This window comes from Alternaria atra (genome assembly GCF_907166805.1).
Source record: "Alternaria atra isolate CS162 genome assembly, contig: 32, whole genome shotgun sequence".
Classification (NCBI taxonomy): domain Eukaryota; kingdom Fungi; phylum Ascomycota; class Dothideomycetes; order Pleosporales; family Pleosporaceae; genus Alternaria; species Alternaria atra.
In genome coordinates this window covers 1,185,567-1,211,638 of record NW_025091331.1, presented here as the reverse complement: position 1 = coordinate 1,211,638, position 26,072 = coordinate 1,185,567, and the positions used below count along the sequence as shown (strand labels likewise).

Sequence of the window (26,072 nt, the reverse complement as noted above, 5' to 3'; positions counted from 1 at the left end):
TGGTACTAGAATCCCGGCAGCGAGGACCAAAGTCGTTGTGTTCGAGGCGTTCAGGCAAATGGAAGACTTGCGACAGACTGAGACGGTGAAAGTAGTCGCGATTACCGATTCCGAACGTGGTTGTGGCTGTGTATTATGCGGAAATGCACTGACAGCGGTAGCATGTCTCAAATGCACATGGTATGGATGTGGCCTTGCTATACGCCGAAGCAGGACACACGAGCGCGGACCGTCGAAGAAAGAATGTGTGGCACAGTGGCTTTCCGTTCGGCGGACCGTTGAACGCGATACGAATTCATGAAGGATCGCGATGTCGACAAGAAGCTTCAGAATGCGATAGCCTAGATTGCGCGTCGACGACTCAGGCTCACCGGCGATGAAGTCACTTCGGGGCTCTTTGTGCAGAGATGTGAAGCGGCAGGCTCAAGTCGCGCGTCGCACCATGGCCCACGCTTGGACAAAGACGGCCAATACACCATGGAGCGCTCCACCGCTCCCTTATCCACGCCTATCGACAAGCGTCTCCGCAGACACGAGAACGCCCTCAACACGAGCTGATGTCGTCTGTGGCACATTGTCTCTCCTGTCGCACCGTCTGTTGGCCGTGGGGACTGGGCCGAATCTCACTCATATTGGCGCGAGTCCAATTTTGTCTCGCCCGGCAGCATCGCCTGCGCTGAATCTCGGCACGGTTGTGTGCTCTCACCGACAGCGCGCATCTGCCAGGTACCCGCTCCTATCGATGCTTCTAGCAGGGAGGATCTGCGGCATGGTCGCTTTCTATTTTGGCCAAGCGCTATGAAACGCAATCTATGGGGGCCACCGGCAAGCAGGCAAAGAGATGGATTCACGAGACTATGCGAGGGCTATCCCAGTGCAGATGTCCAGCGCAACGGGGAGCAAGCAGGCAAACCATCGTGACCTCTCTCAGCGGCTTCGTCGGCTGCGAAAACGATGGCAAAATCAAGGCTCACCTCTCAAAGACGACAGCTCGCGACCGGCGTATTCTCCAGCGGCTGCCATGCATCGAGGTTCCTCGTTGGCCCTCCTGACTGGCTAGCTTCATGCATTCCCCTGATGTTGTTCCTGGCTAGCGACGCCGCTGACTGGCCCCTGCCGCCGGTTGTTCCTGAACGAAATTACCACCCGCCAGGGGCCGACCATATTGGGCGCATCTGTGCTGCCGTTAGCAGCCACCCAGGTGCTTAGACCGCTTCCTGCAACTGTCAGCCAGAGCCTTCATATACCGCGTCCCCTCGCTGTGTTTTTTTCTCGTCACTCAAGGCAACTTTTCCTTACCACACTCGCTATACACTGTCTTCGGACATCACATTCTTTGAACATCCAGTCACTCTTTCCTGGATTATCAACGTTTCGCCTGGACCTTTTGAATTTACTCGCCAATACCCATTCAGTTTAAGAGCTAGGATTTTTTGAATATTCATCATGATGAAGCTTACCGTTGCCTTCTTGGCCGCTCTCGCCGCCGCTGATGCCGCTGAGGCTCGCAGCCACCGCCAGGCCCGTCGCCAGTACGGTGCCACCGACTCCTACGGTGGAGGAAACAGCTACGGCTCCAACAGCTACGGTGGTGGCAACAGCTATGGCTCCCCCAACAACGGCGGATACGGCGCCCAGCCCCCTGCTGGATCTAGCTCCGCTGTTCCCGTTGTCAGCTCTGCTGTTCCGATCGTTAGCTCTGCTACTCCCGTAGAGACACCTGAGGCCTCTACCTCCGCAACCCCCATTGTCTCTTCGGTTGCCACTCCTGTTGTCTCCTCGTCTGCTGAGGTCCCCTACGTCCAGACCTCTTCCCCAGCTTTCGAGACCTCCAGCTCCCCCGCTGACGCTACCTACACTCCTTCCACCTCCGCTGGTGGCTACGGAGGCGTCCCCCCTGCCGGCGGTGCCAGCTCCAGCACCCCTGTTCCTGAGGCTGCTACCAGCTCTGCCTACCCTGTTGGCGGTGGCTACGGAGGCGTTCCCTCTTCTGCCGTCCCTGAGGCTGCTACCTCCAGCTCTGTTGCTATCCCCACCATCAGCTCCACTGCTGCTGCTTCCTCCGCCTATGGAACTGGCTACTCCGCCGTTGTCCCCTCCGGTGCCAGCTCCAGCTCCGTCCCTGGTGTTAGCATGAGCTCCGCCATCCCCTCCGGCTCTTACCCTGTCGGTGGCGGTTACGGTGGTGTTCCTTCCTCCGCTGTCCCCGAGGCTGCTACCAGCAGCTCCGTCGTCCCCGGCGTCAGCATGAGCTCTGCTATCCCCTCCGGCTCTTACCCTGTCGGTGGCGGCTACGGAGGTGTCCCATCCTCGGTCGTTCCTGAGGCTGCCACCAGCAGCTTGGCCGGAACTGGCTACCCTCTCTACCCCACTGGCACTGGCTCGCGCCCCGCTGGTGTCTCCTCCACCCCTGTCAGCGACATGGTGACCTCCACCATCTACAGCACCCAGATCTTCACCAAGACTGCTTGCCCTCCTACCGTCACTGACTGCCCGGCTCACTCCACCGCGCTCGTCACCAGCGTCATCGCCGTCGGTACCACCGTCTGCCCTGAGTCTGACCTCCCCAAGGCCACTCCCACCGCCGGTGTAACCACCTCCTACCCCGTCTCTGAGGTTGTCCAGACCTACACTGAGACCCTCGTCTACACCGTCGGTGTTGGCTCGACTGCTCACCCAGTCACCACTGAGGTCACCTCCACCTCTACCTCTACCCAGTACTCCACTGTCGTCGTTACCGTCGGCAAGCCTACTCCTACTGGTGAGGTTCCCTCCGAGGCTACTGGCCCCGCTGGTGGTGAGAACTCCTACCCCACTGGCCCTGCCGGTGGCGAGTCTGTCTACCCCGAGGGTGGTGAGGATGTCACCTCCACCATCAAGTCTACCTCCACCTCCACCAAGTACGTCACCGTCAAGCCCACCCCTACTGGTGAGGGCGATGTTCCCGCCGACTCTGAGTCCTACCCCACTGGACCCGCTGGTGGCAACGCCACTCCTTCCACTCCTGCTGGAAGCGAGGGTGGTGAGGACTGCGCTGCTCCCGTAACTGTTACCGTAACTGCCAAGGAGACCGTCACTGTTACCAAGGGTGGTGACTACCCCGCTGCTACCCCTGAGACTCCCGCTGAGACTCCTGAGGTTCCCTCTGAGCAGACTGCTTCCTCCGGTATGCCCTCTGTCCCCACTGGCATCTACCCCGTCCCCGGTAACGGCACCAACCCCTACCCCGCTGGCCCAACTGGCTTCAAGACCTCCACCAAGCCTGCTTACCCCACTGGCACTGGTGCCGTTCCCGTTCCCAGCAGCGCCACCTCTGCTCTCCCCAGCTTCTCTTTCGTCTCTGAGGTAGCCACCCCTACTGGCGAGACTGCTATCCCCTCCTCTACCGTCCCTGCCGGTGCTGAGTCCAGCGCTGCCTACCCCGTCGGTGGTGGCTACGGCGGTGCCTCTTCTGCTCCTGCCTCTTCCAAGACCCCCGAGGCTGTTGTCTCTTCCTCCACCGAGGCTTACACTCCTCCCGCTGCCACCCCTACCCCTGACAACAGCTACGGCTCTAACAGCGGTTACGGTTCCGGCTACGGCACCTACTAAGCGTTGAAGTGCGTCTCTTGTAGATGAGCTTCGCGTTTGTGTTTGTCAGTTTTTGGTAGGATCGCTTGATCCGCATTCTCGCATGTCTTGTCTGTGTACTGTATCAAGTTCCCTCAGGCAGGGGCAGAGCGTTGGGTGGTTTCCTTTGTGATGGATTGTTCACGTAAAATTCGGGATTAGGCAGTTGATATGTACATTCGACAATATATTGACTGTCTTCTCTCAAAACTGCTCTTCATATCCGCCATGCTTGTCGGATTGGTACTTGGATCTGGACAGTGCAATGTTTGATGATACTTGACTCTTCATAGATCTTTCCTTTGTTGTGGTTATCAAATGACCAGGCGTTAACTAGTTTCTTGAATTCAATTTCTGTCACTTACCCTCGTTTTGACACATCTTCATCGTGATACATTGTGAACCATCTTGGTAATAAGCGAAAAGCTACCTCTCCAAATCCAATTCTCCGGCAGCTGAAAAAAAAAGTTACTGTGACACAAATTCAATCTCTAAGTTCGTGAACGTACCTGCATATCGTGTGAACATCATCCTTGCACACAATCGTGCCACAGCTTGCACCCACTCGCGCCATCATTGCAGTAGCACAGTACAACGTTTCATCAACCAATCTGCAACCAATCAGTGCCGTATTTCCGGGTCACTTAATCACACATGAGAACCAGCCTTGCGCTTCCAACTCCAATCCCCTGTCGAGCGGCTCGAACTTACCGCCGCTCAGGCTAAATTACTACAAACAACCCGCTTTGTGGCTCCAACAAACCTCTTGCCGCAATATCCATCGTTTGTTGGACAAAGGAGGTGCGTTGTTATTGTCGATCATTGATGATGGCTCAAGCAGATTTCCGTCTTGTGGATCTACACTGCACTCTTGATATGAATACTTGCTGTCTGGGATGTCTCATCGTGGAAACAATGGTGACCGCGGACGCGTCATTCATCTCGTATTTGACTCTGCATTGGATGCAAGTGACTACTGGCTAGGTGGGCGGGATTAGTCTTGCCGAGGACGTCCGTATGTCGTGATCGTGTTGACGTAGTTGGGAGAGATGTGGAGCTGCAGCGACTCAGTGCACTAGGCGAGCTGATGCAGGTACGTGTTCAGATTGGGATGATGGGTTCGTTGATTATGTGATGGCCTGTGGAGGGGTGGGGTTTGTTGGGGGAGTTGCGCCGCGTCAGTGATGGTCGATCACTATTTGTGCTATTTTTAATGGCTGGTAATTTCCAAGATGGCCGAGCTAAGCAGAGTGATGGAGACCAAAGCTGGGACATGGGCAATGCAGAGAAAACAAAGAAAAGCGAATGATTGTATTGGTAAGGAAATGAAATATGCAGTAGATAATACATGTTATGAAACTCATGTTGAGCTACGTCTTGCGCCTGTTACTACCGGGTATCAATGTCCTAAACGCCAAATGCACCTATCCCATCTGCTCGATTATGCTGAACTCACATTGTAGTGTCCCAAAGACTAGTAGTCGTCCTCGTAGTCGTAGCCACCCCTCCTTCTTCGACTTTGGCCCAGGTGCTGTCGCACCCAGAATTGATGATACGTTGAGTAGTCCCGTTCACCACTGAGGCCGAGTTGGCCTGCGACATTGGCGTAGCCATCTTCATTCCTCTCCAAATTCTTCATGTCGACATCACCCAGCTTACCTTCGAATCCTGTATCTGCCTCCCACTTGGCGCGACAGTATGGACAAGTCGCCTTGCCCTTTGAGGCAGCGATCCAGTTCTGCATGCAGGCTTTGTGAACATTGTTCCCACAGCTGGCCTTGCAGTATACGGTGGCTTCATTGTCGCCGAGCTCGTCGTAACAGATGGGACATTCACCCTCAATTGGTTTGCGATTGCCGTCCTGGCCTTCTTGTTCGGTGCCATATTTCCCGTCTGTCTCAACACCTGGAATGGGCGGCGCGTTCTTGATAACCTCACGCAGCTCTGAGCTAACGAGGGCTAGTTGATACGCGACATCCTCTCGTGCTTTTAATACGCGCAGCATGACGTAAATTATGTGTTTACATTGATTGCCTTTCTTCGCGTGTGGGCAATCGCAACTTGGAACGAGACCGATTGAGATCGTATAGACGTTCCCGGTCGAACCTGCCATGATGACCTTCTCCCCAGGGATATCATCGCTTCCACAGCGTTCGCGCGAAAGGACCGTCAGGCGCTGGGTAAGAGCCCTCTCCTTTGTCGCAATGTAGCTCTGTGGCGCCTTCTTGCGAAATATTCTTGCACGCTTCTCTTCGGCAGGCGCATCAGCATCGCGCTTGCCCCTCTTTCTAGCGGGTGTCTTCTTCGGCGAATCCTCAGTGAGGTCAATTACTTCGGGAGCGCTTTTGGTTGATTTGGCCTTTCGCGGTGTAGCCTGATAGTTGAAGGACGCATTGTCATCGTCATCATCGTCGTCGTCGGCGTATGTGGTACCCTTGCGCTTGCGTGTCGCTCGTGTCGGCGTAAGGCCCAGATGGGAGTTCATGGCATACGAGAATTGGGAATAGCTTCGCAAGGCGAGAGAGCGGACACCGGTTTGGCAGTTTGAGGTAACTGGCTTATGTGGGAGGGGGGTGATGGGTTCAGGGTGCGGGGGACGATGGGGGAAACCGGAGTGGCCAAATCACGCTTGCCCACGAACCCACGTGACGTAGGTAACTTTTACCTCGTTGGAGACGCTTCTTCCCCACCTTGACCACTGCCATTACACCATTACGTTTAGCAATGGGTTTGTCCTTCCAAAAGGAACCCAGAGCTGTACCAACGCGATATATCATACGCATGACGCCTGACACCTAGTCACGAACCTTAGACCGTGGAGATTTCATCGTTCTAACTCCATGACATGGCCGTGCTTTTCTTTCTTTTCTTTTCTTTTCTTTCTTAACATTCTCCAGGGAGATCCATATTCGCAAGTCATATTCCGAATGACGATCAATCGTATCATAAACTTGGGTGTCAACGACTCGCTACCGGTTGTCAAGTTTCCACAATCAGTGCGGGAACTTCACCATACCGCTCGTGTAATCATGAGTCAAGTATGCGATGGCACCCGCTTGATGCTACTTCTTATCTCCAGATACACATCTAAAAGTATTCATCTCGAAATCACCCTCCATTAAGCCCCCTGACTATCCCTATCTCAGGAACTTCCGTGGTAGATTAGAGCATCTCACCATACTTGGTAATGTGCTCTGCGTCCGGGGACACGCCTATGATCCACTTCGTTTCCCAATTTTGGGACCAAACAAACTCTCCCCGTGTTCTTCCCGCCTCAAAGAGCTCATAACTGCGCTCACACTACAGTAGTCCAACTTGATATCATGCCAAGGTACCGCTAGCTAACACGAGTGACCGGTTTCTGTCGGTTTTCAACTTCTACTCCATACAAATCGCTTCCATCTCCTTGTCCCTTGTTTGTATCCCATGAGAAGCTGGTAACAGACACCAATCAATACGAGACAGCGAGCCAGATAAGCCCCTTTACAGTAATACCTTCGCGGCGACGGAGACAGGTTATGCAAAACAAGGTCATGACCAAGCACATGCGAGAAACATCGGTACCGGGAGAGCAATTGGAAGAACATGCCATCCAGTCTCAGTCAACACCATCGGCAGACCTCGAAGGCCAAGTCATGCTATCAGTAGAAGATGACGCCTTTGGCAATGAGGAAGGCGCTGAGGTACAGCACAAGACGCGCAAATGGTGGTAAGCGTTCAAACCATGTGTCGTTGCCGTTCCTAGTCCTATGGGACAAAAGCCGTCGAGGGATCGCTGCTCTTCGATGTAGGGCATGCTCTCGTTCGACATATGTAACAACCCTATCTGTGAGCTATCGCTGATTTTAACCTACTATGAATGTTGGCACTCGTGAGTATTTCGTCCCTCACTCTATTAATTCACTGACACACACTAGTGATGCTTGCAGAGAACGTTTCTCTAGGCGTCCTTGTCCTTCCACAAGCCCTCGCAATCCTCGGTCTCATCCCTGGCCTCCTTTGCATATGCTTCCTGGGTATCATTACTACATACACAGGCCATATGGTTGGTGAATTGAAGCTGGCCCATCCGTCCGTAGCTTGTTACGCTGACTGCGGTATGCTTATCAGTGGACCATTTGGTCGTGAGGTGCTTGCTGTTGGACAAGAACTGGTCCTGGCATTTGTCATGGACGTGCATATCTTGACACTCGGGGTCGCGATGAATGCAATGACCGATTATGGTGCTTGTACGATCATCTTCAGTGTTGTTGGCCTGACCATCTCGTTCCTGCTCGGCTTGCCAAAAACATTCAAAAACATCAGCCACTTTAGCTACTTCTGTAGATTGAGGGGATCAGTCACTGCACAAAGGAATCATTCGCTAGCGGGGCTTAGCTTGCGGCTCTGTTATCATAGCAGTTACGATTACTATGATCGCCATCAGTATTCAAAAGCCAGACATGGGCAACATCGTTGCTGTGCGACCCAACGTACCACTGGTCAAAGGTCTAGCTCCAGTCATGGACATTTTCTTAGCTTACAGTACGTTCGTCCCTATTTCTGTGCTCACGGTGGCTGATACCAATCTCGCACAGCTGGCCATGTCGCCTTCTTTTCGTTCCAGTCTGAACTCAAAGATACCCGCGACTTCCGCAAAGCTCTCATCTTTGAACAGGGTATCGCAGTCACGCTCTACAAGCTAATCTCTGTCATCATATATTACTACACCGAGACCTTTTGTGGCCTCGCCCGCCCTCAGTTCCGTGTTCCTACTGGTTAGCAAGATATGCTTAGGTATTGTGCTGCCTACGATCATCGTCGCAGGCGTTGTAAATGGCTCCGTTGCTACCAAATACATATACTTCCGCATATGGAAGGGCATGAATGTAGTTTATATCAACAGCTGGCTCAATTTGGAAAGCTGGGGTGCTATTTGCACAGGCGCGTGGCTGATAAATTGGATCTTGGCAGAAGCAGTGCCAAACTTTAATATGCTTTTGGGTCTGATAAGTGCACTGTTTGGGAGCCGGTTTAGCTGTGAATCACTGCCGATACGATCTATGATCAAGGAAGATAGACGTATTGGCTGACGCGTGAAAATACACTTCCCCCACTGATGTGGTTATGGTACAATAGGAAGAACGGTAAGCTGTTCGCGTCGAAATCGCAGACGGCTTTCATGATCTTGAACTTTTCCATCGTGATCCTAGGCATGCTTATTGTAAGTCACCTTCCTCTAGAGTATTACAAGGCAAGTGCTGACCCCCTATTACAGTTTGGGCTTGGCATGTGGTCTTCTAGATGGGCATTGAACCAAGGATCCGGCGGCAAGATATACTCTTGCGAGAACAACTGGCCTCCTGTTAGCTGGGTAGCGAGAGGTACGGAGTATGCATAGATCATGATGCGATAGACGTTGCGCAGGGGCCGACAATGTAGCCTTATACTGTTTTAGGCTTGTTTACGAGCGTTGTAGGTGAGGGTTCAAGTCGTAGATGTATGGTTACACTCAAACATAGTAAAGATGAGCAATGCTGAACGCAATTGATATCAGACGCGAACTCGCAGGGAGACATTGTTGGTGAAGAACATTGGAATTGCGGAACGGAAGCTATGACGCGCCCGGGACACGGACAACCGAGCGTTGCGCATCTCACGACTCCTCACCTCATCAGCCAATTACAAGCCTACCTACCCCCAGTGCCCGTCCGAAACCAGCTGTTCCCGAAGAAAAAGACGCAGGCTCAGGTAATCTGGCTAATATCGATATGGACGGAAATGCCAAGTGAGGAGGCTGGACGTCCTGGTCTCGCTCGGCCTCACCACCATGCTTACGCTGCTTCCGTTGACTAGACGACGCGCTTATAATCCTTACTGATTTGAGCTGAGGATATCTTACCGCAGACTGGTGCGATAGTTCATTTTGCGAGGTTGTACCACTGATTGCTGGTTTCGTGCTCTTACCCTTAACCAACCGTCCTACCCCAATATCCACGAGTGTTCAAGCCTCCGACCCCGACCTTTTCGCTGCCCAATTCCCCCCTGTTTTAGGATTATACTTCCTCGCGACACTAATTCAGCTGCGATATCATCTCGCGACTCCAATCTCAATATGCCAGTCGAGCTCCGTAAGCGCAAGGAAGCGCCCCCAGCGCCAGTGCGCGCGACGAAGAAGAAGGCGCCCGCCAAGGACAAGAAACCCGAGGAGGAAAAGACCGTCATCGAAAAGGTCCAAGACGCCGTTACTGAGCAGGTCGAGGCTGTCAAGGAAGCTGTTGTCGGTAAGAGCAACGGCGAGTCTGCTGCCGCTGCAGCGCCGGCAAAGAGCGGCCCACCCAAAGTCGGCGACACGATTGACCTCGCGTCCTTCGGCGGGGAAATTGAGACGAATGATGGAGACAAGACGACACTTGCGAAGCTTGTAGAAGAGAGCAAGGGCGGTGTTGTACTGTTCACCTACCCCAAGGCTTCGACGCCAGGATGTAAGCCACACCCCTGACAGCTCCGTCACTCTTGTTGAATGGTATTAACTTATATGGTCATAGGCACGAAACAAGCCTGCCTCTTCCGTGACTCGTACGATCCACTCACCGCAACCGGATATTCCATTTACGGTCTGTCAGCCGATAGCCCCAAAGCCAACACAACCTTCAAGACCAAACAGAAGCTTCCCTACACCCTGCTCTGCGACCCTTCTCAGAGCCTCATCTCAGCCATCGGATTCAAGAAGCCACCAAAGAGCACGACGCGCGGTGTCTTTGTTGTCGACAAGGAGGGCAAGGTGCTGGCAGCCGAACCTGGTGGTCCAGCAGCTACGGTCGACGTCGTGAGGGACCTTGTGGGTAACAAAGAGGGCGTGCCGAGTAAAGAGGACGCAGAGGAGGCTGAGAAGAAGGAAGATCACGAAATGGCGGAGACGGCTGATGAGGTCGCTGATAGCGCGGCAAAGGTGGACAGCAACGAGGCTTGATAAGGATTGTTCAAAAACTTGTCTTTGTCACTATCGTGGAGTTAAGGTCATGAGAGCTTGGGAAAAGCGTTTGGTATAATTACATCCAATATACTTCTAGGTTTTGATATGTTGACTGCTTTTCAAAACTTCTCGGGTACCTGCTAATGCAGAGTGGGCAAGTCTCATACCATTAGGGTGACTTCTTCCGAGACGGGACTGTTTCCACGACCTTCCTCCGCAGTCCCTCTAGCCTTGATGCGCATAGAAAAGCATCTCTTACTCCGACCTTTCTCCAACCTTCTAACCTCCCATATACTCTATGCCATCTCAAAAGTTCCCACACATTATCATGGCAAGAGCCAAAAAAGCTATTTGCAGAGCATATGACTCGTCCGAAACCTGAACGACTACTCTCAAAATGTGTGCTCCATACCGCGCATAGCTTCGAAGTGGGCAATACGGCCTAGCATGGTCCTCGTCAATCTAGCAACTCGCAAAAAATGTACAGCAGCGTATAGTGTAATTCTTGTCTCCGAAAGTCGCACTTCTAGCGAGCACACTGAACTGGCCGGGATCTTTCTACAACTTTTGCCGTCTTGCTACCTCTGAAGATTTCCATTGTCGACACATGCTCATCTGGATATTAGTCGCTTATGGATGCGTATAAAGTCCTCTTCCTCATCCACTCTTCGCGTCCTCCATATAGTCTTTTGGTCAAGGTACGCCGGCCTCGTTCATGAACTGGAAGTAAGACACTTTGAGATGTCAAATTGTCAACGCATACGTCTTGATTACATATCTCGCGTTCCAAGACTGAACTATAGACACCCGTATATTTTTGCTTCAGTTGATGCGCTGCATGGCGCATTATGACCACAGTTTCAGTCATTTCCTTTGTGCGATTGTTAAGCCAAGTTTGGATACCGAAACTAAAATGTCATCGCAAATGTAACCATGGAACAACATGATACGATACTGAATACGGGGAGCCATAATACCTTCATGAGATTGCGTGGTAATGCTTACTCTAGATGTTCCGGTTACTATTGGAATTCGGATCGCAAGTGCGTGCTTCGTGTAGACCGAGGCACCATCAAGAGGGACCTCACAGCGGGCTGAGCGGACGCGTCGCCTGGTACATATATAAATCATGGCCTGTTAATCATTGCTGTTGAGTGAGGGGTCGCAAAAAGGCACATGTGGATGCTGAAAGACAAGACATCAGGAGAACATGGAGAGAACAACCTCACCAACAGATGGTAGATGTATAAATAAAGTAACAATGAAAAATTGAATCTGTGGGTATCAAGCTACTAACTCTACTCTCTACCAGGTCGATATGGTATATACGCATCCCCCACCTCTGGTATAACTGGCGTACTATCAAGCTCAACTGGCGCAATAGGTTTCCTCGGTACCCTCGCCATTCCAGCAAGTTCTGCTGCTTCAACCCCGCTCTCTGGGCTGACTGGACTGGGAGCTTGATACGCAGGTGTGCCAGCGACTCTCTGGCGCTCGGCTTCTGTAGCATCCATCTCAACGTTCCATTCGGGTATTTCGTGTGGATATTGGGACGAGCTGGTATAGTATGCTACAGTAGCAGTTCCTTTGGGCATGTCGTGGTGAGTGGATGCTGCTTGATTTGCGGTATCGTCAACGGATCGTAATGGGTAGTCGTCTTTCTCGTCTCCTAGATCCTTCAATGCGATTGCTGCTTTATTGTTCTTCTTCTTTCTCCTCCACAGGAGGAACATTGCGAATGCTCCGATAATCATGACTAGTGGGATGATGGTAGCTATCGCTGCTATGGCACCAGTCGATATTCCACTTCCACTGTCGCCACTACCACTACCTCCTCCTTCTCCTGGACTTCCGCTGCTAGTAGCTTCGATATTACTGGCCCCCGTGCCCGAAGATGTCGGGCTATTTGTGCCCCCAGTATCACTGGACTGATACCTCAAGTGCAATGCTGTGATATTCGGCGTCGCGGTTGCTGGCCATGCACCCCATCGTACGTTCTCAATTCATTCTCCTCCGCATCCGCTTCCCCACATTCAATAACTCGGAATCTGCCACTGCCCTCCGGTCTACATCCATCTCTTCCATCTGCCTGAAACCCATCGGGACAGCACTGCAGCCCGGTTTCTCCATCTATCCATCTGTTGTCACTACCCTCCCCGTTCGCTGCCGTCTGCGTGGCGACGGCCGTCCACTTTGCCGGGCATGCGGTGGCGGGTGAGTAGAAGGCGGATGGTGATGGGTAAACGTTCGACGTCACCCACGGCATGCAAGCCGTGTTTATGCTAAACGGTATCGGGTCGTCATCTTCTTCGGTAAAGACACAGGTTTGGCCCCATGCCACGGCGCCATTGAGGTTGCGGAGTGTTTCGCATGCTTGAGGTGGTGCGGTCGTCCATGCTGTGTCCCAGGCGTGTTGCAGACTTCGTGACGTGGTCGTCATTTCGGAAGGAACAATCTCCAATTCTGCGCATATGTTGCGCAATGATGTTGCTAGCTACGACAATGAAGCTAGGGATTGATAGGAGAGCAATGTCAAGGAATCACGACGACGCGCAATGAATCTCACAACAATTTCAGGAATCTCCGAAGACTCGCCGCCCTTCGGCGGAATTAAGTACAGTAATGTCAAAGCCCATCATCGGAATACATCACCAGGAACACAGCCTTGCCAGACCCACTTACCGCATCTTGGGCTATCAAGATGTGGAGAGACTTCGATGATTTCATTCGGTGGCAACGGGCCGGCAGTTCGTATAATAGGTCGTTGTCCCTGGGCGCTCTTGGCGACCTAGCCTTGCGTAGGCTAAATTCGTTGATCTCATCGACTTAGTGTTTGATATTTGCCTTGGGCATGTAGAGGGTGCGTCGCTGCTGTTGGTGGAGAGGTGTTGTTTTTGAGCTTTGGTGGGATGCGAAGGATTTGACATAGCCACGGTACTCATCATCACGCTGCACCAGCGACGTGGTAGTGGATTTATATTCTATTCTTGGTATTTCCTCCACAACCAGTGGATGCAAAAGTCTTATTTCCGCCGGATAGTTCGGTATGTTGCATCCTAAACCAATTCCTTCTTAAGCAAGACAGAACTCACTAACTATGCAGGTGCCTTGTAACCAGCCTCTACCAGACCCTCCTTCAAGCTTTCAATCGCCTTAGTGATGTCTGGTCGGTTTGGGTCGGTGACACTGACACCCATGTGTCCGAATCGAATATACTTAGTCGCGATCTCCTTGTGCAGACCACCAGCAAAGATGACGCCCTTCTTCAACAAACTGGGCAGGACATCCGGAGGTGTCATACCCTCGGGTAGATAGATGGCAGTCATACCAGTGGCCTGGTTCTCCGGCTTGGAAGCAAGCTGCTTGAGACCAAGATCTGCAACGGCCTTCTTGACCTTTTGTGATGCAGCCTTGTGTGCGGCCCAGTAGTCTTCGACGGGTCGGGCGAGGATCTGCTTGAGCGCCGTGTCGAGCGCATGGATCAGTTGTGGGGAGGGTGTAGCAAAGTAAGACGCCTTCTTGCCCTCGTAGTTTTGCATGACTACGATTATGTTAGAGTCCCTTGTGTAGTAGCACTAAAAACATGAAAGTACTTACTTGGCAGCCAGTTCTTCCATGAGCCAAAGTAGGAAGTTGGTCGCGTCTTCCTTGTCTTGAACCTCTCAATCGCGCGACCAGACACCATCATGATGCTCAGACCAGCTGGGCAGCCAATGCCCTTTTGTGAAGCCGTAATTACAGCATCGAGCTTCCACTCGTCAAAGCGGATCTCTTCGGAGCCAACACTGCAGACACCGTCGACGACGACCAATGTCTCAGGGCTGACCCTGTGAACGAGCTCACTCAGTGCCTTGATCTCGCTGAGCACACCAGTTGAAGTGTCGACATGTGTGACGGTCAGGATCTTGTACTCCTTCTCCTTGAGCGCCTTCTCGACCTCATCGAGTTGTGGTCGGTCGCCAATTGGTGCCTTGAGCTGCGTGGCCTTGACTCCGTAGGTCTCGAAGCAGTCGGCGAACGAGTCGGCGAAGTAGCCAGTGTGTAGGACAAGCACCTCATCGCCAGGCTCTACCAAGTTCGCCGCTACCTGATCCCATCCGAGTGTACCAGAGCCGGAGATAACGAAGGGTTGCGCGGCAGGGTCGCTGGTGAGGAATAGCTTGCGCAGGTTTCCAAGTACTTCACTGAAAGTGTTTACAAAGGGTTGACCGACGTGCGATTCGCTGGCGGAGGTCAGTACTGGTAGATGGCATGCACAGTACCACAGGTCAGCATCTTACCTGTAATGGCTCATAGACGAAAGCACGGCATCGTCAAACTCAATAGGCCCAGGAATGAGCAGTGCAGGGTGCGGTGCTTGGCTCGACATCTTCTTGGGTGGTTCCGGCGCAAGCTTCTGGACTTCCTCTACTTCCTTCTTGAACTCTTGCTTAGCTTCCTTGAGCTTGATTTGTTCGACTTTCTTGGGAAGTATGCGGTTGCCTTGTTCGTCTTCGGTGCGGGCGCTTCGTTCAGTGGAGAAGGGAGTGTTCAATTCGAGAAAGGGCTTCGAGTCTAAATGCTTGGAGATCTGTGTAAGGCGGGAGCCAGCCCGAGAACGAGGTGACGACATGCTTGGGCGGGGTTGAAGGCGGCTGTTCACGGCAACGAGACGCAACCGCGGGGCTGCAAACATCCGGTATTCGGAGACGAGCGCGATGGATGAAAGTGGCTTTGATAGACACAAATGGTGCTGCGTTATGCCAATTGCGATGATGTGCGATTTACTTGTTCGTATTCAGGAGACAAGGACGCATCAGAGAAAAGAAATTAGTTGTTTGTAATAACGAGAGACTTGATGTGGTTTGGAGATGCAATTGATAAAATAAGGGGTCTATCAATCGCCGCTCCAAAATTTACGGCACGAAAAGACACTTCAACACGCACGGATGCGGACCCGGGTTTCTGAATCGTGGGGTGCCACGGTTCCGCGATTCGGTCGCGTGCTGGCCGGTGAACTTGCGCGTGTCACGTGCGTGCGAGAAACGCCTGGCGCGAGCGGACTTTACTCGGCAGGGATGTTTGTTATGATCGGGCCCACTTTGGTGCAGCATCAACACTCGAGCGTCAACACCGTACCGATTCGCTGTCGAATGCATCCTAGCAGCGCACACACAACTCGACATATTTATACGGCACAGCTTAGTCGACACCCTTACAATGACTATGCGTGTCACGCGCGCCCGCGCCCAGCAGGGCAACGATGATGCGCCCGACGCGACCGAGCGTGCGCCGTTGGAACAAATCTCGTCAAATGCGTCGCCCAAACAAACCCACCACGAAGAAGACGAACTGGCTCCGAAAACCCCCGCAAAAACCCCCGCGAAGACCCCAGGAAGAAAGACGAAAGGAAAGGGCCGTGCCAAAAAGGGAAAGAAGGGCAAAGTGACTGAGGAGGAGGAAGAGGAGCAGGCCGGAGCCGCACATGAAGAGGCGCAAGCCGCACATGAAGCACACGTGAATGAGGCAACTGGCGAAGATGTTCCCAAGGACACTTCCGAGGGTAAGTGCGCAGCCGCTATAGTCCAACGAACGCAGGCTAATGGTGTACAGGAACTACAGAAGTCCCCGCAACCGCTGAACGACCCGTGACTCCACCGCCTACAGTGCGACGGACGCGCCGACAACTAGCTATGCTGGAGGAGGAAGCAAAACAAGCGCAGTCCAGTGCCCAATCACAAGAGCCAGCGGCAGAAGAAGTGCCTACCACTGTAGAAGAGACTGTAGAAGGACATGCAGCTGCGGAAACGCCTTCTGAAGACGCAACCGCTGGCGCAGAAGAGGTCCAGGCTGAGAGTCCACCGGAAGAGCCGACACAGAAGACTGAAACGCCAGTTGCATCAGAACCTGTAGAAGAAGCACAAAATGTGCCCGTAGCGGAGGAAAAAGAGGCGCCCCAAGAGGTGACCGAGATCGTAGATGCAAAGCATACCGCGCTGGTGCCGCAGATTGAAGAGCCTCAAAGCGAAGAGCCCTCAGTCGAAGCAACAGCGACTGAACCGATATCCGAGAATCAAGCGCCTGAATCTACAGTTGAACCGTCCGCACCTTCAGTCGAAGTCAGCCTAGAACCTGAGCCCAAGACACTTGCACCCGAGAGGCCCAGCGAGGACGCCGTAACACCACTCAAGAGCCTTACTTCAAGTCGACGAGCATCGCGAAGCCCGTCAAAGTCACCGATGCGTCTGGAAGAATCCTTCGAGGCCATTGATGCCCTTGAGGAAGCGCTTGAAAATGTGACTTCAGTCACGAGGTTCGACCATTCGAATGAAGTCATGTCGCCTCAGAAGGCAGAGTTCCCCAAAGCAGCTACTACACAGATCATACGGCCGAAGACTTCCAGGAAAGTGCCAGTGTCTACACCAGCTCCCGCTGCGAAGATATCCAGGACACCGAGTGTTGCTGCGCCTAAGAGTATGAAGCCGATGAAGTCTTCGATAGCTCGCGCGTCTAGTGTCCGCATAGCACCTAGTAAAGATGTTAGGGTAGGCTCTACAGAGACTGTAGATTATCTTGCCTCGAAACGCCGGCCAATCAGCGTGTCATTTCCTACACCTGCACCACCACCAAAGGGTCGCGCACCCACAATACCTACCTTCCAGCTCTCGAGTAACGACACAGTCGCCAAATTGAAGGCCCAAAAGGAGGAGCGACAAAAGCGGGAGGCAGAGGGTGCGGTTCCTAAAGCACGACCTATCAGCATGCCTCCTCCACCAAAATCCACAAAGCCTCTCACAAAACCTGCATTCCAACTCCCTGGCGAAAAAACCGCTGAGAGGCTAAAGGCACAAAAGGAAGAGCGGTTGAAGAGAGAAGCCGAAGCACCAAAGCAGCCAGCACCAAAGCAGCGGCCTGTCAGCATCAGCATGGCTCCTCATGCAAAGTCAACGAAAGCACCGACAAAGGCCACTTTCGAGCTCCCCGGTTCAGCAGTTGCTGAGAAGCTAAAGATCAAGAGGGAAGAGCGCTTGAAGCGCATGGAAGAAGCGGAGGCAGCGAAGAAAGAAGCCGCTCTCAAAGCACGACAGGCACCAGTCCGAAAGCCAGTGACCGTCCCTATCAGACAGCAACCAGGCGTTAGCATTGCGCCACCACAACAACAAACTCAACGTGCGTCTTCACTGGCAAGCAAGCACGTGAGCACATCTCTCTCGCAACCAGGTGTTACCATCGCGCCGCCACAACCACCGCAAGAAGCTCAACGTGCACCCTCGTTGGCCAGTAAACGCAGCAGCATGTCTCTCTCGCAACCGCTGTCTCAATCGCGCTCTACATCCACATCCTCAGCGAACCGCAACAGTGTGATTGTCCCCAAGGCTATTGTCACGCCCGTTGACGCCGCACAACAGAAGCTCAAGGGCAGAGAGGTCTTCAACCGCGACCGCATGGAGAAGGAAGCACGAGAGCGCGAGAGGAAAGAAAAGGAGGAAGCTGCTAAGCGCGCGAGAGCGGAGGCAGCCGAGCGCGGAAGAATCGCTAGTAGAGAATGGGCGGAGAGACAGAGAAAGAAGATGATGGGTATTTGATTATCTCATGGGATATTTTCTAGCAGAAGTCTTCTTGTTCAAGAATTATGTTTGGTGTTTTGGACACATGGGGCACCGATATACCCATGAGGTCTCTTCTTGCTTCTTGCTAGGGTTGGTGTTATTTTATGGTGTTACTCGCTGTCATTACCTCGTCGTCCCATGGTCGACTGGAGGTTTCTTTGGTGTTGGTACGGCGATACTGTCTCGCCTTTTTCTTGGCCAATAGATACCAGGTTTTGGATTTGGGCTCAGTGCCTCGGTATCAGGGGTAATATCACGGCTTTAGTCTTCTGGTACGTCCCATTAGCCTACAATTCAAGTTTCCAAACTTCAAGTCCTCTTTTGATTACTCAACTTGTTTCCAGTGAAAGCGCGTAGTATCACCTGGCATGAAGTTTTCTTTTTTGCAGAGCCTCAAGAGTGTCCTGGTTCTTTGCAGCGCTTGATTCGGTACATGGTCATTTACATTTGCATCTTTCTCTTTGGGCTCTCTTTTAGCGGCAGCGAGTCGGGCCTTAGTATCCCACGCGATGTTAGTAGCAAAATTACTTTCAGGTTTCTTGTGATCCGAGTTTAGCGTGGAAGCATCATCGCTGAACGGCGGTGCATGTGTCCCATCATACTATCGTTAAGCGTCCGGTCGAAGCCACGCGTGCTGCTCGATATTCGGGTATTAGGTGGAGCATCCTTCCGTCGTTGGGTATATGCCACAACAAGCGTGTCTTCTTTAGCGTCACCAACTCGATCGCTTGGGAAATTAGATACGTCTCTTCTGGACCGCGTGGGGTTGTCAAAAAAACGAGGATTCGTTGCGGGAACAACTGCCGTGACATGAGCTGGTTCGGCACTCTCCTGATGTGGTTCTGTTCCACGCAAGGTGATTGGGCACATTATAGATAAGCAACAATGCGAAAGGGATCGGCTTGTGTGACATTGAGATGGTGTCGTACGATCGCTTCATCGTGACGTTCACGTGGATCGAAACGGCTCTTTCAGCCGCACCGTTGCTGTCCAATATACACAGGGAGTAAGGAGGACATGGCAAAATGTGGCAACCCAACAAGATCTCTAGCTCTTGCGAATGCAACTTTGTGTGTCAAACGAGGCTTTTAGATAACTGGTACTTGCTAACTGTACAAATACCGCAAGGAAAACCTTGACATGTTGAGATCTGATCGTGTCGGCGCGTACCGAGCAACCCCGCAGAGAAAGCTAAACGCTGCCGTATCTTGTACGTACGAGTCAAGCATGTTCCTCGTGGCTTGTCGTCCTCCACGGCCCTTTTGGGTTTCTTTGTGACGCCATGGTGGCTTCACGAATGCCCAATGTCGAGTCAGTTGCTTGACTAACCTAGACTTGGCCAGAAAGTAGCTGCAGAAGATGAGGGCCGAATCTGAACTCAACCCTGGCACGATCCCGAAGGATTGTGAAGGATCTGTGTTCCTGAATGGCACTTGCGCTGATCAACAATATTTCGATAAGCGAATATTTATGATAGGTTGGGAATGTACTCCGTGAGATCTTGACATTATTGATGACGCCTGACACTGACAGATTGCACGCGTTTTCCCGTGTGCCTGCCGTTCGGGGCAATATGTGCGTTGACGGGTGCCTGCATTGCGTCGAGAGTCAATTCGTGGATTATTGGACGGGTCAGGGTGTGTGTGCAATGGCATTGTGAGCGGTCGGTTCTTTACACCGAGCGATCAAGTTCCAGATGCTGTGTGCATGGAGCGGCTGGTGGGCAAACAGGCGCTCCTGTGTCTCTGACTTGATGGTGTCCAGTTGTCCAGCCAAACGATAAGCTCTCCCTACGTTATTGGCGATCAGCGTATTGTGACAACGATCTCATCGATTTCAGAGTCTGGCGAAGAGCTTGCGAAAGCTTGCGCGATAGCGAGATGAAATCGATAACTTTTAAGCGAAGTCTCATGGGAGGCGAGAGGCCGTATCGAGTGCATCGTGACGCTTTTCAGCGACGATCCTCGGATATCGCGAGCAACATGCCCGCAAGCGAGGAAAACCAGTCATTGTTGTTGGTGAAGCAGATTTTGCTTCTTGTCACACTGTGGTAGCGAAGCAGGTTTAGGGGGCCTCGATGAGGCTCAACACGCCCTATGTGACTCTGAATTTAGTGTCGGGGAGTTGTTGGCTGTGTCCGAGCCTTCTCAATCCGCGGTCCTTGCTGGATGCCTGAAGTTCCGGCCCTAATCAGTAGCGACTGCACCCTTAGCTGGTATCGCAACCGGAACCAGGACCCAGCAAGTTTATGTTGATGCAAATTGTGTTCTGTATCGGACCTTTGCGGGGGCATGAGATGCTCTGGGAATGTTTGAGGCGGCCCGTAGCGGTCATCGGTCGATCCTTTGAAGTCGTCGGATCTCGGAACAGTTCACCAGGCCCTAAGTGCAAGCGAGGTGAGGTGTGAGTGGCGTGACTACGAGAAGGCCGCCTTGGTGTCACCTGAGGACTGAGCAAGCGTCGCACATGCAGCGATGACCTAATGGTCCGAGTAGCAGGAAGCCGTCGTCTCGCCATGGCTGGGACGGATGTCGAAAGGCGAAGCTGCGCAGACTGTTGACAGCTAATCCTGGGGCTCGCTTGCGAAGTGGAGCCGGATGAGCTGGCATTGCGGAAGAGGACCGTGAGAGAGTCAAGGCGCCGCTGAGCAGCAGATGGGAAAAATCTGCGATGAGGCAGCAGCAGCAGCCCATCCATGCCAATGACGAATGCGCGCCGTTTCCAGAAGACGACCAAAAGGGCAACTCGAAGACGGCTGGCAGCGTTGCGCCATTGCGACTTCCCCTCATCGTCGCAAATGCCGCATGACGAAGCGTGGGATCGAGTTGCTTTTTTCTTGCTCGCAACTCGCTATGCGACTGGCGGGATGAGCCCCTGTCGCCGGCACCCATGACAATCTACGGGCCGTTCATACAAAAGTGCGGAGAAGCCAAGCAGGAGAGGGCCCACCTGCAGCAAACGCAACCAATTGCACCCCGCGGGACCAGGGCGTCGAGCGAGGGCGGGCCAATGTGCGGAGGACATGCAGGCGCAGGCCGAGGGAAGGCTGTTATTTTTTCAAGGGCACACTGCCTATACCCAAGGCAAGGGGAGGCTGCGACTAAGTGGGTGCGTCCTGCTTGCTGGAACCCCTCAACAACGTCCAAGTGTGTCTGCTTATCGCCACCGGAAGATCACTTGCTGCGAACGCTGTTGAGTGTGGCTGGCTTCTGGATCATGCCTGGTTTTGTGAAAATTCTTCCTGGCGAATGTAGCACAGGCAGAAGGAATACCGGTGGAGAGACCAGCCGTGCCTCGTCTTACCACTCTGACCACGCCCTGCGCAGCATGCAAACTCTAAAGCGCCACGGGGATATAACGACACGGAGCATTGGGCCTGGGCGTGTCTCATCTGTGCACATGTGTGCAGGCTTGTGCTTATCTTGGGCCAAACACTGTACAAAAGGGTGGCCCGTCACGTGTTGGTGAGGGGCTGGCATGATCTGCAGTCGTAGTGAGACATGATCGGGTTGGACAGGCGGTTGGTTGCGCGAGGCTGCCCTCTGAGTATCACCGAGAGAAGTGGAGCAGACGCAAAAAAGTGCTTGTCGTGTCTTGTCGCCATGAGTCTATGCTCATGACCGTTGTGTCCATTTGAGACAGCTACTACTAAACTATAGCTAGAGCGGAAAACAGGCGCGACATGCAACGTCGCCCGAGTGAGAGGAATACCCAACCGTCCTGACCGCAGTGGCCGTGATGCAAACGCATGTGCTGTGTAACTCCAGTCACCAGCCCTCGCCGGGGCTACTCGTAACAAAGGTCCCATATGCACCAAGGGGATATATAAATACTTTTAATCGTACACCGCGTCCACGTATGTTACAAAGGGAATGATACAGAACTAGAACGCAGCGCAGCGGTGGTCGATATGCAGGTGTATTCCGTGGACCCATGCCAGTCCCAGCCGTCCGAGGCCCGAGACTGATGCAAAATAGAAGAGAACAATGAGAAACCGAGATCAAGGCAAGGCATCTTCATCGCTTGTCGTTATTGTCGTAAAACCAAACTCCAAAAGCAATAGACTTGAAAGAAAGCCTAGTACTGAGTGTACCGCCTCTTTACGTCCCGTGTTTGGTCAAAGGATCGCATGTAGCTGTTGAGTTGGGTGGCCGCTTGCTGCGAGATGCCTGACTGGGTCTGGGAAGATTGCGAAGCTAGGGATGAGCGTGACGAAGAGGGCGTGAGGCTGCGTTGTGGGGATTGCCTTGTTGCGGTTGGTGGTGCGAAGTAGCTGCCATTTGCGGTTGGGTAGTAGTGGTACGGGCTCGAAGGTGGTGCTTGTGAAGTCGAGGCTCCCTTGTATGCCGAGAAGTTGATTGCAGGGGCGAGGTAGAAGCCGCTGTTGGATGATGATGATGACGAAGCGGATGATGACAGTTGCGAGGGTGCTCGGGCTGTGCTGCCAGCCTTCTCTAGGTCGGCTAACCGGCACGATTGCGAGCAGTAGACGCCGTTCTCAGCAATTTGACGGTCGCATGATAGACAGAAGTCGTTGAAGCACTCCATCTGGGAAGCCATTGTGAATGTGATGTGGTGATGTAGGGTAGAGGTGGTAGTAGTAGTAGTGATGATGGTATATAGCCGCCAACGAGATGATGTCGTAGGGGGGTGGTAGTAGTGTTGGTATGGGTAAGAGGTAGTTGGACTGAAGAGGGACGAAGGGGGTCTTATGAAGATCTCTCAGGTAGGAGTCATGAGGTAGTTATGAGTTCGCGAGCGGAGGGACCGTGTGGAGCTACGGGAGGATGATGGGGCATACATAGTATACTTAAGTCGCGCTCAGGCACTCCGGCTGACAGGGATGGGGGCAGGGTCCACGCCGTAGTCTCCGCATGGCTGACCATGCACTGAGATGCAGCCAAGGCAATTGAATTTCAACAAGCGCTTTAAGCCAGCACCCCTCACCACCACCACACCAATTCGACACTAGCCTGTCCAGTGTGCGTTCCGGCGAACAGGTGCAGTGTGGGCGCCTGTCCATTCGCTCCATGCCCCTACGCTACCCAGCAGGCTGAGTTTTGGCCACCAAGGTGCTGTGCTGCCAGCATGCTCTCGCCTTCTGCCGTCTCCATTCGCTCATGCAGAGCCATTCTCACAGACTTGCAGCGAACGACTTCGCAGCACGTTCGTCGATGCTGCAGCCAGCAGAGCGTAGAATTTTCGGCCGCGGGGAGGCAGTGGTGGCCCATTTGCGTAGTGATGGGCGCTCTATCTGGTGACACCACCGTCCGAGAGTTGCGTGATAGCAGCGCGATGCGACAACGTCCCTCCATGACGAATGCCCTCACTAGTCATCTGCGCGGCCCTGCGCCGGACGGGCAGATGACTGACGTGCAAATCTAGGTACAAGGCTTCCTATTCCAGTTTGACGGCGCTGAGAAACGGATTAGCAGTTATCGGTTTCAGCAGTCATGAGCCCCCTCCCACGCAACCCTGCTCGTCTCCTCTCTCTCCAATCCCATGCTGCTTTCCGTCCAATTCCACCTTTCAATAACCGAACGAACCGCTTACCCCAGCGTTAGGCCCAGTTTTCGCTATCTTCGGTGATAACGGACTGCTCCGCAAAGCCATCATTTTGCACACACTAGCGTTCTGTCTCACTCTCAGCCCTGCAGCTAAGTCAAATTCATTCTCTTACGCCAGCCGTCTTCCGTAAGCCGACTACCTGCGCACACTGAATGCTGAGCGATAATATTGAGCCTCGTAGCGAGTACCTGCAACGCAGGCACACCTGTTCCGGTCACGCAATGAACTATATTGAAGTGTCCTGGTTCAGACTCTGTCTCCAATCTTTAGAGACACATACGTGATCACGAATCGCAACCATCCAAGACGTTATCTTTCGCAGCCAACGTGCTGTCTTCCACTTACGGGATTCCGGCTCTACATTGCAGCGACGATCTTGAACACAGTATGCACAACACACCATCCTAGCAACTGCCGTCTTCTGAACCCCTTCACAATTCCTCAACACATTGTTCTACAATTTCTGCGCGGCTTCATTTCTATTCCCGTGTCCAGACACGCGCCTGGAGGACCCCAATGCTTCGCTTCTTGCTGAGCGCCTCAAGCCTCTTTTTCCCAAACAGTTAGGAGCAGACCGACCTGGACCCTTGGTCATGGCTTGCTGCCCCAATCGGGGGTCGGCGAAGGCGAAATAAGTAGGGAACGGTGGTAAGAACGCATGTTCGCTTGCCCACCTAACTGTACATGGCTTGCGCAATCTGTGCAGAGGAGCACTTTCCTCCAGTTCGAGTACTCTGCCTCACAGCAAGCGAGATAAGACGCTCGGTTCAGGTGACCCCGTTCCTACCAGAGCATGCGTCCTGCAAGTGGCTCCAGGCTTCATGGTGTCCATGTCTAGACGGACGAATGATCAAGCCACCCCAGCTGCAAGTCACTTGGTCGGCGTGCTCCAACACGAGCAACCTGCATAACCTGATGGAGAGACAGCCCCCACGGTGCTTTTTCCAAGGTTCCTGTACGTCATGGCCCTAGACAAGCCACCAAGCGAACCATTTGATGCTTACAGGCTTTCTGCAGGAACGCTTTGGTCTTATCGCGAGATCCTCGCGGTTAACGAGGTCCCTTGAAATTCAACTTGTCTAGTGTGCCTCCTTTACCATGTCGCGCGATTCATGATAATGCAATCACGGGTGCAATCACAACAGCGCGACCAATGCGGTACCCAAAAACAGATGTGGCCCGTGAAGATTATCTTCCCCACAAAAATTGCGGACACTTTCTAATTGCGAAAGATGGCGACATTGCCAGGGAGCGGGCCATGCGCTGCATTGCAATGCTTTCGAAACGGCTGTCAGCCCCAATAAACAATACAGCGGTACAAACAATCCCCAACAACTATGTATCGAGGATGCAGCCTCTATGTAACAGCAGCTCTGATCATCGATATAGTACAAAGTAATGCATCGAAGGCATCCAGACTTCATCCATGCTAGAGTAGAGCACCATTTGATTTCCTAAGGACCTTGTAGCGTATCGCTTACGCGCTCCCAGTACAAGATGATGCAGGACGCGGGCTGTTCAATATTCGTGCGTCTCATGTACCTGCCCCCCCAGTATTGCCAACATCTGCAACACTATGGGGACCTTCGGGACGCGGAGCCCCAGGTCACTCGAAGGACCTTGCTGAGTGCGAACTGCACCTTCAAGCAGGCAACATGTCCCAAGTAGCAGGCGAACAGATGCTGTGTACCTTGAAAGCAGGGGCCGTTAATCTATCGTGAGCGCGGCACGGAGCGCCCACCGTGTCAAGAGACAATAACGAGCAGCCTCGCCTCTTTACTCGCTTGAACCTGGTGGTTATCTCCCGAGTTTGGCACTCTCCCGAGACATCGGCCCGTTTCTGTTGGCGGCTTCTCCCAACGACTGTGTTTCCCGTTGGTTTCCCGTCGTTGGTACTGGAAGGGCCTCCCTTCGCGGGAGGAGTCGGAGAGGCGCCGTCGAACTTATCAAACTTCCATGTGTCTGGTGATAGTTGACACTCGCACTTGTGAAGAAGCTCGTTCTTTCTAGGTTGTGACCTACACTTGTAGGTATGCGCTGTCTCCTATCTTGTTAGCATGATAACCTTAAACATAGCGAATACGTTTAGGGTACAATTCTCGTAGGTACAAACCAGAAAAAAAAGCTTCGTAGCCGCCTCACCAAGGTTTGGGTCGGACCGTTAGATCTCAAATCAATCGGAATCGAGCTAGTGGCATGACTCAAGTTTTGTCGTGTATCCCATTCACAATCAGCCACAAATGACTCTTGCATCATATGCGCCTCCGTGGAGGACTCTAGACATCTCTTTGACTTGGTGGTGTTGTTGACACCGTCGAGCTTCATGTTTTCTAGCGATGGTACTGGGCACG

The 26,072-nt window shown here is 52.9% G+C and overlaps 8 protein-coding genes across 8 annotated transcripts; 4 read left to right on the top strand and 4 right to left on the bottom strand.

Moving 5' to 3' along the window:
• Positions 1-1,449: 1,449 nt before the first annotated feature.
• ALTATR162_LOCUS10153 (uncharacterized protein) lies at positions 1,450-3,591 on the top strand (the record flags this gene model as incomplete). The annotated part of the gene is made up of 1 exon (XM_043317789.1): positions 1,450-3,591. The coding sequence occupies one exon, from the start codon at positions 1,450-1,452 to the stop codon at positions 3,589-3,591; it is 2,142 nt and encodes a 713-aa protein (XP_043173724.1).
• A 1,492-nt stretch (positions 3,592-5,083) lies between these two features.
• ALTATR162_LOCUS10152 (uncharacterized protein) lies at positions 5,084-6,094 on the bottom strand (the record flags this gene model as incomplete). Its single annotated transcript, XM_043317788.1, has 1 exon — positions 5,084-6,094. The coding sequence occupies one exon, from the start codon at positions 6,092-6,094 to the stop codon at positions 5,084-5,086; it is 1,011 nt and encodes a 336-aa protein (XP_043173723.1).
• A 1,370-nt stretch (positions 6,095-7,464) lies between these two features.
• Positions 7,465-8,371, top strand: ALTATR162_LOCUS10151 (uncharacterized protein; the record flags this gene model as incomplete). Its single annotated transcript, XM_043317787.1, has 4 exons — positions 7,465-7,480; positions 7,527-7,931; positions 8,011-8,133; positions 8,187-8,371. The coding sequence occupies 4 exons, from the start codon at positions 7,465-7,467 to the stop codon at positions 8,369-8,371; spliced, it is 729 nt and encodes a 242-aa protein (XP_043173722.1).
• A 1,332-nt stretch (positions 8,372-9,703) lies between these two features.
• On the top strand, positions 9,704-10,561 carry ALTATR162_LOCUS10150 (uncharacterized protein; the record flags this gene model as incomplete). Its single annotated transcript, XM_043317786.1, has 2 exons — positions 9,704-10,073; positions 10,137-10,561. 2 exons carry the CDS (start codon positions 9,704-9,706, stop codon positions 10,559-10,561), a joined length of 795 nt encoding a protein of 264 aa, XP_043173721.1.
• Positions 10,562-11,862: 1,301 nt separating this feature from the next.
• Positions 11,863-12,318, bottom strand: ALTATR162_LOCUS10149 (uncharacterized protein; the record flags this gene model as incomplete). The annotated part of the gene is made up of 1 exon (XM_043317785.1): positions 11,863-12,318. One exon carries the CDS (start codon positions 12,316-12,318, stop codon positions 11,863-11,865), a length of 456 nt encoding a protein of 151 aa, XP_043173720.1.
• Positions 12,319-13,659: 1,341 nt separating this feature from the next.
• Positions 13,660-15,176, bottom strand: ALTATR162_LOCUS10148 (uncharacterized protein; the record flags this gene model as incomplete). Its single annotated transcript, XM_043317784.1, has 3 exons — positions 13,660-14,105; positions 14,162-14,787; positions 14,845-15,176. The coding sequence occupies 3 exons, from the start codon at positions 15,174-15,176 to the stop codon at positions 13,660-13,662; spliced, it is 1,404 nt and encodes a 467-aa protein (XP_043173719.1).
• A 593-nt stretch (positions 15,177-15,769) lies between these two features.
• ALTATR162_LOCUS10147 (uncharacterized protein) lies at positions 15,770-18,129 on the top strand (the record flags this gene model as incomplete). Its single annotated transcript, XM_043317783.1, has 2 exons — positions 15,770-16,106; positions 16,157-18,129. 2 exons carry the CDS (start codon positions 15,770-15,772, stop codon positions 18,127-18,129), a joined length of 2,310 nt encoding a protein of 769 aa, XP_043173718.1.
• Positions 18,130-22,230: 4,101 nt separating this feature from the next.
• ALTATR162_LOCUS10146 (uncharacterized protein) lies at positions 22,231-22,713 on the bottom strand (the record flags this gene model as incomplete). Its single annotated transcript, XM_043317782.1, has 1 exon — positions 22,231-22,713. One exon carries the CDS (start codon positions 22,711-22,713, stop codon positions 22,231-22,233), a length of 483 nt encoding a protein of 160 aa, XP_043173717.1.
• Between the last annotated feature and the right edge of the window lie 3,359 nt (positions 22,714-26,072).